General features: G+C 47.1%; 1 protein-coding gene across 1 annotated transcript in view; it reads right to left on the minus strand.

Moving 5' to 3' along the window:
• Positions 1-4202: 4202 nt before the first annotated feature.
• Pxdc1 (PX domain containing 1) overlaps positions 4203-12639 on the minus strand; it is a 29235-nt gene continuing 20798 nt past the window's right edge. The window contains exons 4-5 of the mRNA XM_027948169.2: positions 9403-9514; positions 4203-5373 (exon numbers count right to left, since the gene is read on the minus strand). Of these exons, the coding sequence (XP_027803970.1) occupies positions 5256-5373; positions 9403-9514 (230 nt within the window). The 3' untranslated portion in view covers positions 4203-5255. The remainder of the gene's footprint in view (positions 5374-9402; positions 9515-12639) is intronic.

The following is a 12639-nucleotide window of genomic DNA, read 5'->3' on the forward strand; positions in this document are numbered from 1 at the left end:
AGCAACTCTTTTTACTCTTAAATTTTGTACCATGTGCAAATAAAATCCTAATAAAAGATGACTATTTGTAGGTTATACTCTAAAATTAACACTGGGTTGGAGAAGATATGCAAATTTTCTTCATATTGGAAGAATGAACCCCAATGCGTTAGTGTAAGACCTATATGAATGTATGAAGTATCTGGGGAAAAAAATGTGTCTGGGAAAGCACAAACTACCACAGCAGCTTTACAGAAGCAAGTCTGTTCAGTGTTGTCAAGCATCAGCCAGTGGAGAAGAGATCTTGACCAAGCCAACCACCTTTGAGTGTCTGATCCTGCAGGTGGCCCTAATGGCTCCCTCCCAGATGATGTGGGTAAAGCAGGAAAACAAAAGTGCTTATCCTCCTACCAATATGCTCCTCCTGAAGAAGCATTTCCCTGGAGATCAAGGATGATTCAGGACCAAGAAGAACATCCTCCCTCCCCACCCTCATCTGGACATTTCAGTCCCAGCTGCCTATGGGCAAGGCTACCCTGACTCAGGAGATATTAAGGTTTAGATTTCCATTAGTGAAGTCATCCCTATTGTCTCTCTGTTCACCTCAGGATTTCCAATAAATTCATTGCCTGTCTTTGTCAAGTTTTCACTTGCCCACAGAAAAATGAGAAAAGTAGAGTCTCTTTTTATACTGCTAATTTATTCAATTAATGAGATGTGAAAATGCCTTCCATGAAAACTCTAAAACCTTGGTCCCAGTGATATTTCCAGTGGTGTTAATCTAATTATTTCCCTCTATTCCAATTTCTGTATTGATGGAGCCAGCTTCAGATCATGATTTGACTTCCCACTTGTAGGGAAAGAGAAGGTAATGGCCAGCCATAATTTCTACATATTCTGATTTCTGGGTGAGTTGTTCCTATTGTAAATAAACACATGGGCAGCCATTATGGCATTTGGACATCTGCCTCAAGATCATTTAAGGAGAGTGTGCTCACTGGAGAGGGATTTGCTCTCAAGTTTACTATAAGTTACTTTAGGCCCTACCCTGTAGCAAACTCCCAGCCTCTACTACATTCCACTCCCCAATTCTCACCTCCACCCCCAACAGATGGGAGCAAATAACAAAAAAAAAATCTAGCTTTACTTAGAAGCCTAGCAAAATTAAGCATATCTCAGATATGCTATGCTCCACATCAGCCAAGCCCTTAAGCCATTCACATTTTTATTAGAAGGAAAATATATCAAATCTGAACAGATTATCTATTTCTGAAGTATATATAGAGAGAATTTCAAGACATATTATTATTTACTACAAATACTGAATTTTATGTAGACTCCAGAGAAATTCATCTAGCTATTGTTTGAAAAGCATATATATGGTCAGGTTTATTTTGTGTTTGCATATAAACATATTAGAACCTCATCAGTGTTGGTATTGGTGGAAACTAGGATGGGACAGAAATGGGAGTGTTACTTTCTGCTGAAAATATTTTACATCATTCTATTTATTTGGACCATGGGAATATATCACTCATTTAAATAAGAAAAAGAGTTTGTATATCCATAAGGAATCTTGTTTCCTGTTGGAAAATTTTATTGCTTGGAGTACACAGATATGCCACATTTGGGATTTTTCTCTGTGCTCCCAGCAGGGGATAAAATCAGATCCCTCCCATAGCCCCAGGGTTTATAGGGTAAATATGTGTAATAATAACAATGATTTCTAATTTCTGTATCTGATGCTTTGACATCTTGGGCTCATGCTGAAACTGGTCTGCCCCTTCAAGAGTTATCTAATTCTTAAGAGATAATAATTACCTGCTAGCAACACTTTCACCTGTAAACCAACCAATACAGAGCCCACACCCCCAGTGACCTTCTTTACTGAGCTCCAGGACTTTACCTGATCAAAACCTAATCAGTCCAGGGCTTAGGCCCCAGAGACCACTGTTCAAACTTACCAATCCTAAATCAGCCTGCCTCACCCCATTACTTCCCACAGAAACCACCGTAAAGGTTCTTGCTATATTTTCCCTCTGCCCTCCAACCTACTCTGGTCCGTGCCTGCATGATTTCCTGTGGCATGGCATGCCCTCTCCTCCTGGATTCTGCAAGCACAACAACAAACCATTTTTCAATGGCAGTCACTTCCTGATCTGTTGACCTGGCCATGATCAAATAATAATAAAATCTACATGTTAAAACAGAATGAACCTAGAATAGAATCCTGGTCTGCAAGAGTACATTAGTACCATGGAATGTGGGTCAGAAATTGCATTTGCAATAAAAAAAAAATACTTGTGCTTTGACAAAACGCCTCTTAAATGAAAGCCAAGAATGTGTTCTATCCCCAGGAGGAGATGGTGCTGGTTAGGACACATCACTCAGGATGATTTGGCTGCCAACATTCCTGCATATCTTTCTATTAATAAGTGTCATATCCATGAGAACTGTATGTTTATTAATTAGCCCACGGTCTGCTCAATTACGAGGTGACTCGTGCTTATCTGGTATCCCACGATGAAGGCATGTATTACAGTGTGTCCATTCTGCAGATATCATCAGAGGGTGGGCCTACTTCATGTTCACAGTGTGCATTTTTCACTCTAAGCAAGCCTGTGTGAAAACCAGCCTGGATTTGCAAAACAAAGAGGAGACCATTCCTCAGCCTATAAATAGCATTTGCCAAACATTCTTTTCAAACAGGAAAATGAGGTGACTTAAATAATTTGATTTGCCAAAAAGAATTTAATTGCACATTACTTTGCAGGAGGCTGTCTAATGTAGTAAGCATGGCTCAGGATAGTAGCTGTCACACAATTGTCAGTAATAAAGGGAGTGTCCTGGACACTGTGGCCAAGCCTCCTTTGGTTGCCAGAGTAGCATGAAGATGTGGTGACAGAACCAACAAAGGAGAGGAGCATGTCTCTGGAAGAAGATATGGGCAAGAGTGCACAAGTCACATGCCAACCCGAGCTCCTCTGGTATTAATCTCTGAACTGATAGTTTAGGGTAGACGCTGCAAATTGATGATTCTTTTACTTGGCTAAGTTTCTTGTCATTATTTTATTGTTATTTTTCTTTCTAACACACCAAAGTTGGATTTTGCACATAAAAGTTCTGACTTTAGCTTCTATTGAAAAACGTGGAGTTCTGGCCACACTGGGTCCACACTTTGGATCAGCTAAACTGAGGAGCAGTAGCTGCTCCCCTCATGCAGTGCAATGGGCTCTCCATTTGCTGCAGATGGTCCTCACACAGTGATGCTGAGTGCTACTAACCATGTTTCATTGCACTAACATATTTATCTCCACTCTGGCTCTTTCCAAGATGGGAACCTAAAGAATATGTTTTATTCCAAGCCAAAGTTTTCCAAGAAAAAAATAAATGGACGCTATAGGATGTTCTGGCAGAGCTTTGACAGGCCAATAAATTTCCAAACATCTGAGCCCTGTTTAGAGGCTTCATCGTGCACTGATTGTAAACAGTGATACTTTTTCAATAAAGCTGAGAGGAAGATCTTGGGGAACCAAACTCAGCTCTTAACATACAAATACAGAAATACAGTCAGTGCAGGTGGGTGAGCTGAGGAAGTCACCATCTCAGTAGGTAAGTGGCTGGAGAAAAGCACCCTGTGGAACATGGGTGATTAGCCTAATCCATGGATCACACTTTGAAAGTTGCATTGGAATTAACTGAACGTGTTGATCGATTCTAACTTTAAGTGGTAGGCAAAAAGTTCTATCCGTGTATGGAACTGAAAACTCTGTTAAAGAGAGAAAAGAAACAGGCAACTGGTCAACCTCAGTCAGCCACCTAATGGCATATTTGAAGATCAGGTTGCATGAAACTGAACAAGGCCGGAAAGCAGAAGGGAAATGTAAAAATCCATGGAAATATCAGATGTATTACATCTGGGTCACCAGAGAGGTTTCCTGTGGCTGCCACAGAGGAAAAAGGAGAAGGAGAAAAATCCTAAGTGGAAAAAATAAAAGGAAAAAGGAAAAAAAATCACAAAACCCCCCCCAAAAAAACTACCAAGCTTGTTTGTTCATTTTTCAGTTTGGACAGATCATTCCCCACGGGAAGAACATACCACATTTCCTAAATGACAATGTGACAGGGAGAGAGCTCAGAGCCAGGCACAAGGGGTCCGTGTTTGGTTTCCGTCCTGTTCCCGTAAAGGGGACAAATGAACCACACCTTTCTACACAAACATATCAAAGTAGAGTAATAGATTTTATTTAATTAAAATAGATTAAAAACAGACTGTGTAAAAGAATTAGAATTCTCAATAATTTACTATTATTTACATTAGCAAATGCTGGTCGTTAGTAGACACCGGGAGACAAATCTCAGAACCACCCCTGTAGGTACGGGGCCTTGAGCTTTCCTTCCAATTCCTTCCTTTCAGGTTCATTATGACAACGATGGCACCGAGGGCAGGAGAGAAGAACCTCCGCCGCCTGCAGGCGGTAGTAACAGCGTCACACCCAAGTGGAAGGGCTGACTGAGAGAAGCTGGCGGTCCAGGAAAGGGTTTCCTTTGCTCCTGAGGGGCATCATTAACTCTCAGGCCAAGTTCAGACATGCACGCACCTGGTCATCAATGATTCCACTGCTCTGAGGCCAATACTCCCCATGTATGCTTGACCTTCTGTAAACACTCCTCCAGGCTGACCCCGAACTTAGTTTCCAGAGAGATGAAACACAAAAACAAAAGCCACACATCCTGGTTCCAGGGAAATCGGGATTACTAAACATCCCCTGCTTAAGTCATCCAGAACTTGGCAATTTGTCAAAATCTCCCCTTGAAATGCCTCCTGCCTTTCATGTATGAAGGAATGGCGGGGAGTCAAGGTAGCCAGGCAGTCTGAGGCCATTGGTATAAAGGAATGTCCCTCGCAGAGAAGGAGTAACAGTGAGAGGGAGGCCAGACACAGCCTGGCACCCCTGGCCTGGCAGAGAGCACGCCCTGCAGGCACTGAGTGTAGGCAGCGAGTCCCAGGAGTGAAGAGGCATCCTGGTGTGTCAAGTGGAGAGAGAAGAGAAGACCCTGCAGAACTGCAGGCTGCGGAGACGCAGGGACATGGTTGTTGGAGACCTGCAATCAGCCCACAGCCACCAAGAAGCCCTGCAGCTCCAATTGTCTGACCCCAGGCCTCACCAGGGATGGGGTCTGGGACCCTGGGAAATCCAGGACTGAGTGGCAGCTTTGGACAGCGTCAGGACATGCAGTCAAGGGCTGAGGTGGGGGAGTCCCAATGGAGGGGCTCAGTCCAAAATGTCCGTCTCGAAGGGGACCAGGTGATAATAGGACAGGTTGGTGACATAAGCTGCTGGGTCGTCGCCGTTCTCCAGCTCTGAGGTGAACTCCCCACCATTCTCAAACCTGAAACAGGAAAAAAGAGATGAGACTGGCTCCTGGAGTTCCAGATGGAGCGGAGAGAAAAGGAGGGGCCAACCTTCTGTGCAAGGGGTGAAGGGACCAACAGGGTGGCCTTTCCAGGAATGCTTAGGACACATGAAAAGAACCATGGTTACAAATTATTTGGGTGAAATGGATGCCCTCCTAAAGTCCATCTTGGCTTCTGGTTTTCCTGCCAGTGTGGCCACTATCCATGCTGGTTTAACCAATAGTTAGTGAGGACCTTGTTCATTCCCACATTTATGGTGCCCCCATTTTTCTCTCTTGTTTGGTGCCAGGTGCCTTATCAGTTCTGGGGTCTAACAGTGGACAAGACAGGTGGGGCCTATCCTCAGGGAGCAGGAGCCTGCTAAGGAGACCAGGGAGGGGCAGGAGGCCCGTGGAGGTATGGAGAGGGACCTTCTAGTGAGGAAGCCTCCTTTGGGCTGTTATTATTAACCTCAGGTTGTGAAGTATAAGACACATTTGAAGGTGGGAGGCTGATGTGGGGTGGAAGGGAACTGAGTACCCAAATGTAAAGAAACGTAAAGTCAAGTAAGTGCCCTCCTGCTGGGTTTCCCCCTGAACTAGAAATGTTTCTGCTGCCTGTCCAACCCAGATGCGACCTCCTGAGCCAGAAAAAGATTCCAAATCTTTCAAAAAAGGCATAACAAAGAAAAAAGTGTGATTGCTATGATTCGTGTGTGTGTGTTCCCCCAAGTTTGGTTATCTGCTGGGAACTTGATTCTCAGTGCAACAGTGTCAAGTGAGGGCTCTGCCCATGGGCATGGATTAATGTGATCATGGGAGTGGGTTTGTTCTAAAAGCCTGTTCAGCACCCACCCTCCGTCTCTCTCTTGCTCACTCACTCTCTCTCTCACTCTCTCTCTCTCTCTCTCTCTCACTCTCTCTCTCTGGCTCTCACTAGAAGGCCCTAGTCAGGCATCAGTCCCTTGAACCTGGACTTCCCATCTCCAGAACTGTGAGAAACAGATTCCTTGTCTTCAGCCACACATGTGGGCGTATCACCAGGGAAGGAGACGGGTCCTGCTTGTGCTGCCTCCATCTCCCAAACCTGAAATCAGTGCCCAGGAGGCAGGAGGAGGAGGGGGGCGGGGGAGGCAGGAGGGCAGGAAGGAAGCTCTGGAGTCCACTTCACATGCCGAGTCCCTGGATTGGTTCCCAGCACTTGAAGATGCCTCTGACCAAGGGACAGTGATAGGAACTTGATGCTACTTGCTAAGTGACCAGGAAGTCCATGAATTGTCCAGACCACAGGTCACCACCATTGATGTGGACATGCTGGAACACGATGCAATGGGCCCTAAGAGGGGGGCCTCCCTGCAAGCTGAGTACACACGACTGTGTGGAACCCAGCAGACCTCAGACAATGGGGCTTCCTGGCAGGCTTCCTCTAAGTTGCAAATTAAGTAATTTGTGGTTAAAAAAAAATGTAGAGGAGGAGATGGTAGCTTTAAAATGTCTGAATAGAAAGGGCTGCAGAGGGGGGCTTTCCTTTAACTCCAGTGAGGCGTGAGAGAGGCAAGGGGAGCCCCCCTGTCTGTGCCCAGCTCAGGAAGGATGCAGGGCCCAGATCCTGCCTCAGGCTCCTCCTTGAGGCCCCCTCACTCCCCTGGCAGCTCAAGGTGGCCCGTGAAGAGCTTCCACTTGGTCAGAGTCCCTCATGGGGACCAGACCAACTCTCTAACTTCACCTTAAGGCATTAAATCTTCCCCCAAACCAGCCTGGGACAGGGTCTTGGCAACTGTCCTCGCAGCTCCCCATCACCTGCCATGCCCTCATCACCCCAGAACAGAGGGTGACCCAAGACCAGGAGGAAGGAATTCCAGGGAGGCTGGGAGGCTAGAGCAAGATGAATCATGGGGCTGAGGTCCAGCCCTTAGCAGAACTGCCCAAGGCCTCAGCCCTGGGTGTCTGCCCAGGGGACTGGCAATCGCTTCAGCCTGCTGGGACCAGGGGTCCGACAGTTCTCTGACTGCAGCTCATCTCCAGTTCCCAGCCCTGGGGTCCACCCTACCCTGGGCCAGAGTGTGGGGGCTGCCTGTACAGACTCTACCACGGCCCTAGGGGCAGGTCACACAGTGGCCTGGAGTGCCACCTGCCTGACAGTCACTGGAGTTCAAACACTCCAACAGTCGGCTCCCAGGAAGCCAACTGCAGCCAGACCACGAGCTGGGCCTCACTGTCCTAGATCAGGCAACGAGATCAGGCACCGAGAGCCATGCCGGGCAAGCCGTAGGAAATTCCCTCTAAGTGCTCCCCTGAGCCTCCGCAAGGCTTCCCTGGGAGCAATAGGTTTTCTTCCTTGCTCCTACTCTCCTACCAGATGGGTGTCCTGGAGCAGGTGGCCACGATTTCAAGATTTGCCATTCCTGTCCATGCAGAGTGCTGGCCAGCTGGGCGAGTCGTGCTTCCGGCCAGATTTTCTTTTCTCTCTGTTTCTTCTAAGCTCAAAACTGCTCACAGTGGAAACTACTTTGTAAATCTGGCATCGTGGGCTGGGGGTGTGGCTTGGTGGTAGAGCACGTGCGTGGCACACGTGAGGCTCAGGGCGCCATCCCAGCACTTGGGGAAAACCCTGACCCTGTTCCAGAGTGCTTCTGGAGACAGAGGTGTCCCCCTAGGGATACGGTAGAGTCAGAACCCAGACCCTACAGCAGCTAGTGATGAGGAAGGGTCTCCATCTATCTTCTCCACCAAGACAATCCCTGACCACAAAGCTACAGGACTCTTTCCCTTCCCCCACTGATGTACAGCAACGGTACACAGAGGCCTCAGTGAAGTGGTGAATTATACAGAGGGTCTGCAGTGCCACAGGGTGTCCTGGCAAGGCATGCCAAGCCACGGAGCCGACCTTGCCAGCAGCACTGCTTCCCATGCCAGCATCTCCTGGCACATCCACTATGAAGCACCCTCGCATCAAATACCCAAGAGACACCTGAAAAACTGGGAAGGGGTGGCTACGGGCTGACATCAGTCCCACAAGCCATCAAGCTCTGTGATGGAGCAGGAGTGTAGCACAGGAGGCTCAGGCCACCTCCAAGAACCCAGGCTCATTGCAGGTCAGCGTCTCCTGCAGCCGACTCGCCCAGGTGTGTCACATGGGTGCTTAGCTTTATCTTAGGTGTTTTGTTTATTTTTCCTTCTGCCTTTGAGGGCTACCAAGTGGTTGGGGCTGGACATGAGCATTCCAGATATGAGCTGTCCCCATTCTGTGTCACTCATGGGGCCCCCAGGGAGATTCTGCAGCCTGGACTTCCTCCTTACAGGTTCCTGAGCTGGATAGTTTATGCTTGTCATCTGCAGTCTTCAGAGAACCACCCATGAGAGAGCAGAATGGTCCCCTTGAAGATAAGGGAAGCAGAGGAGGCTAGATAATTTCCTGAACTCACACAACCAAGAAGCCTGGACCTGGCCTAGACATAAACAGAATCAAGGTGTAACTCCCCCTCTAAGTGTCTGGGGATGCTGGTGCCTCAGTGATTCACCAAGGAGCTGCCAGACAGAGATCCGAGCAGAAGGAAGTCTTGTGCCTCGGTGCCCAGGTGTTTGTGCTTTCCAGAGCACATACTATGGTCAAGAATTGTATTATCAGAGGTAGAAGGAATGGAGGGGACAATGGTGTGTTTGTCCATCCAGCCTACAGTGATGGGACATGCCCTCGGTCTCAAAACAGGGCCAATGGCCAGGCTCTACCCTGAGCCACTGACGTGAGGCCAACATGGATGTTACATCCCCAGTCTCAAGAGATCTCTTGAGGATGTAACATCCTCAAGATGTAACGTCCATGAATCAAGGTCTCACCAAACTCTAGAAAAGGACACATTTTAAAAAATAAGTATCCAAACGTGGGCAGAGTCAGCTGCGGGGTGCCTCGGGCCACTTTGATTCCTTCCGATGAAGCCGGTTTGGGTTTGCAAACCCCAGTCTCCAGCAGGGGCCGGCAGCTTGGGGACCCTTTCTATAAAACCACAGTCAAACCAAGATACTTACAAATGCTCTGCGGGATCCACGCCCAGGTGCTGGTCTTTTCCATTTGGTATACTGTGGTCAATGACTATCGTTTCTGTGTTTGCTAAACAAAATCCATTGGACCTCATGATTTCTGAAAACCAAAGCAATCAAGTGAGTATTCGGGAGGGGCAGAGTTTGAGGTTTTGAAGTTCAGGGATTACACCATTTCCCCACTGTCCCCGCCACCTATTGTCCCCCTTTCTGTCCCACTCTGCACAGTAGAGGTTCATTCTAGTGCTCTGCCAGACACCAGTCCCTGAGGGAGCCATGCGGGCTGACCCTGTGTCAGTCAGCCAGTGTGGCTCTGCCTGGGGAGAGGCTCTGGATCTGTGAGCACTCCCCCCATGGCCTTCCCACTGAGTTTAAAGTGACATACACCATCTCACAGGTCACCCAACCTTTTCTGAGCTCTCGCCTGTGGCTGAGGCAGAGCTGACAACATCCACCACCTGGGCTTCCTGTAAGGATCAAATGAAATCAAATGTGCATTTTGAACCAAGCAGGACACCTTCACTTTTTGTCTATATATAGTTCTTTATAGGCATTGATCCCCCCACTCCACCCTGACACACACAATAAGCACTGATGTTGGTAACAGAGAAAGATGACTTCCTGTGTTTATATTGGCTGAATGGTGTTAGTTTGCAAAGTGGAGGTCTGGGGCTTGGGTCCATGGCTAGGGGAGGTGGAATGAAAGATGTGGGACCAGCACTGGGCTGGGGGCCTGGACACTGCAGGCAGCCTGACTGTGAGCTTTACTGCAGTTTCAAAATTGTATGAGATAACCTCTGAGGATCCTTCTAACTCTGAAACCTCATTATGGGATATGATTCATCATGTTGTCTTGTCCATTTAAGTAAAGTGGTCCCTTGGGGTCCGTGCACGATTGGTTCCAGGACCTCCAAGAATACCCAAATCCAAGGCTGCTGGAGGCCCACAGGTGACATGGCCTAGCACCGGCATGAGATCTGCACGTATTCTCCTGTATGCTTTGTATCATCTCCAGAAGATTTAAAATACCGAATACAATGTTTAAGTAGCTATTATTCTGCATTATTTAGGAAATAATGACAAGAGAAAGAGAGAGTTTGTACGTGTCCAGTACAGCAGGGTTTCTTTTCCAATTCTCTTGACCTGTGTTTGACTGCATCCATGCATACTGGCCGAATGCGTAAGAGCCAGGTGTGGTTTGCCTCTCTCCTGCTCTAGTCTTTATTTATATTTCCCAAGGGTCTGCTTTCATCCCTTCCCACAGTACAGGAACAGATCTGGTGTCCATTAATGCTCCTTGGCCTTGAAGTCCTCCCGTCCCTGTGAGGTTGGCTCTCTTCCCTTCCTCAGCACCACGCCCAGGACCACCTCAGCTGTCCTATCAAATCAGGCTAACTGCATTGTAAAAGACATGCTGACAATACACCTCAAAGTCCGGGAGCATTCTCAAATGCAAGAAATCACCATCCCACCATGCGGAGCCAAGTTCACGCTCACAGGCCGCTCGGGATCAGCCTTCCCGTCCTCTGAGCCTGCCATACCCCAAAAAAGAGCATCACTCCTGGCCCACAGTGTTCATGGAAATATCTTCCCTTTGTTGTCTGGAGAATTGTTTTCTGTTATTTATTTATTTATTTTCTTATACTTTAGCATAGTTTATTCTAAATTCTTCCAAAGGATGAAGTTGCTTTTTTTCTAACTGAAATTGTCACTTCCTGAATACCTTTGATCTTTCTAGGCATTCTGCTCTCAGCTCTTTGAACTTTGCTCCATATGAAGAGAATTAGGGAAACAACACAAAAAAAAAAAACAAGAAAGAAAAATAGAAGATTTTTCTCCCGATAGGATCAAAACGATGAGTCATCAATCAGACGAGCCAAGTTCTTGCTAGGATTTATGCCTAACTTTCTGGAGAGGGGGCCGCTCATGTTCCATGGGTCTCTTGTGACACTTAGCTACATCCCGTGGGGCATCCAGTGGTGGCTTGTTTGGGTCTTCCTCCCTGCTCCACTCTGGTGGGGACTTTGGGCCTAGAGGAGGCTCTGCAAACCTATGACGCGTCGGTCTGGGAACTCTAGGGTCAACTACATTTCTAGGTGTGAAAAGAACAAAAAGAAGATTCTTAGCTAGGTCTGGCTGAGCAGGCAGACTCTGAAAATTAGAAACCTTAATAAGGTAGGTTCAGATCCCCTTCCCTCTCAATTTAAAAGATTTGTGGCAGCAAAGAACCACTTTCTTTATTGTTTTTATTAACTCTGACCCAAATCTGTCTGTCTGAGGAAGCACACAAAACTCGGGAGCAGCCTCCATACAGCTAAGCTGACAGCCCTCATCCCCCCTTTCTCCCCACCCCTCTGCCAAGGGAATTTGGGGCGGGGGGACCCTACAAGTTCAAACAGATGTCACTGCTGCAAATCATTTCTGAACAAAACTCTGAAGTTATCTTACATTCCTAATGGTTCTTAAATGTGAACTCTGGAGTTCTAGAAAATGGAATTTTACCAATCCCCTCCAAAAATATCTGAAATTAATCATTTCTTAATCATCTGACCAAAAAAAAAAAAAAAGCCTTTGTGCACATAAATGCTGCTTAATTGTCTGCGAGGCCATCTGGGCCCGTTAGGACACTGAGGTTTGTCAGTGCTTGAAGCCTCAGGCCCAGTCCCTGGGAGGGACCTGGCTCAAACTGCACATTTTCCTCAGGGCAACTGAGGGCCCCTGAGAAACTCTGGTTCCATTCTGTCTGGAATAACGGAGAGGCAAACCAGGTTACGGAGCTGGTGGGTTTGCAACCGCTTTAGCAACATACATTCCCAACTCTGGTTTGGAAAGGGATGGCTGACTGAAAAGCAAATGATCTTTTAACATGTAAACAAGTATCAGATCATGGCAGCCTGAAAGTCTAGGAAACATACGCGGTTTTTATATCCTGCGCTAGTTGAAAAACCAGCACAGATTCTGTGACAGTTTGTATTTTTATTCATGCCATCACTTGGGGGGAAAAAAAAAAAGTCTTAAGAAGAGTTATACAAATTAGTGGTTGAGAGAGAGAAAAAGCATTTAGCTATAACAGATTTCTAGCCGGGACCACCAGTTTAAGCAGATCCTCTTTGCTAATAACCTTCTAGCTCTGTCTTTTCCTATCTGTGGAATCACCCTGGCAGGTCAATTTTCACAGAAGGGTAGGTAGCATGGACAGGGGGCTCAGACCTTCAAGCAAAAGGT

This window comes from Marmota flaviventris, chromosome 6 (assembly GCF_047511675.1).
Source record: "Marmota flaviventris isolate mMarFla1 chromosome 6, mMarFla1.hap1, whole genome shotgun sequence".
NCBI lineage: Eukaryota > Metazoa > Chordata > Mammalia > Rodentia > Sciuridae > Marmota > Marmota flaviventris.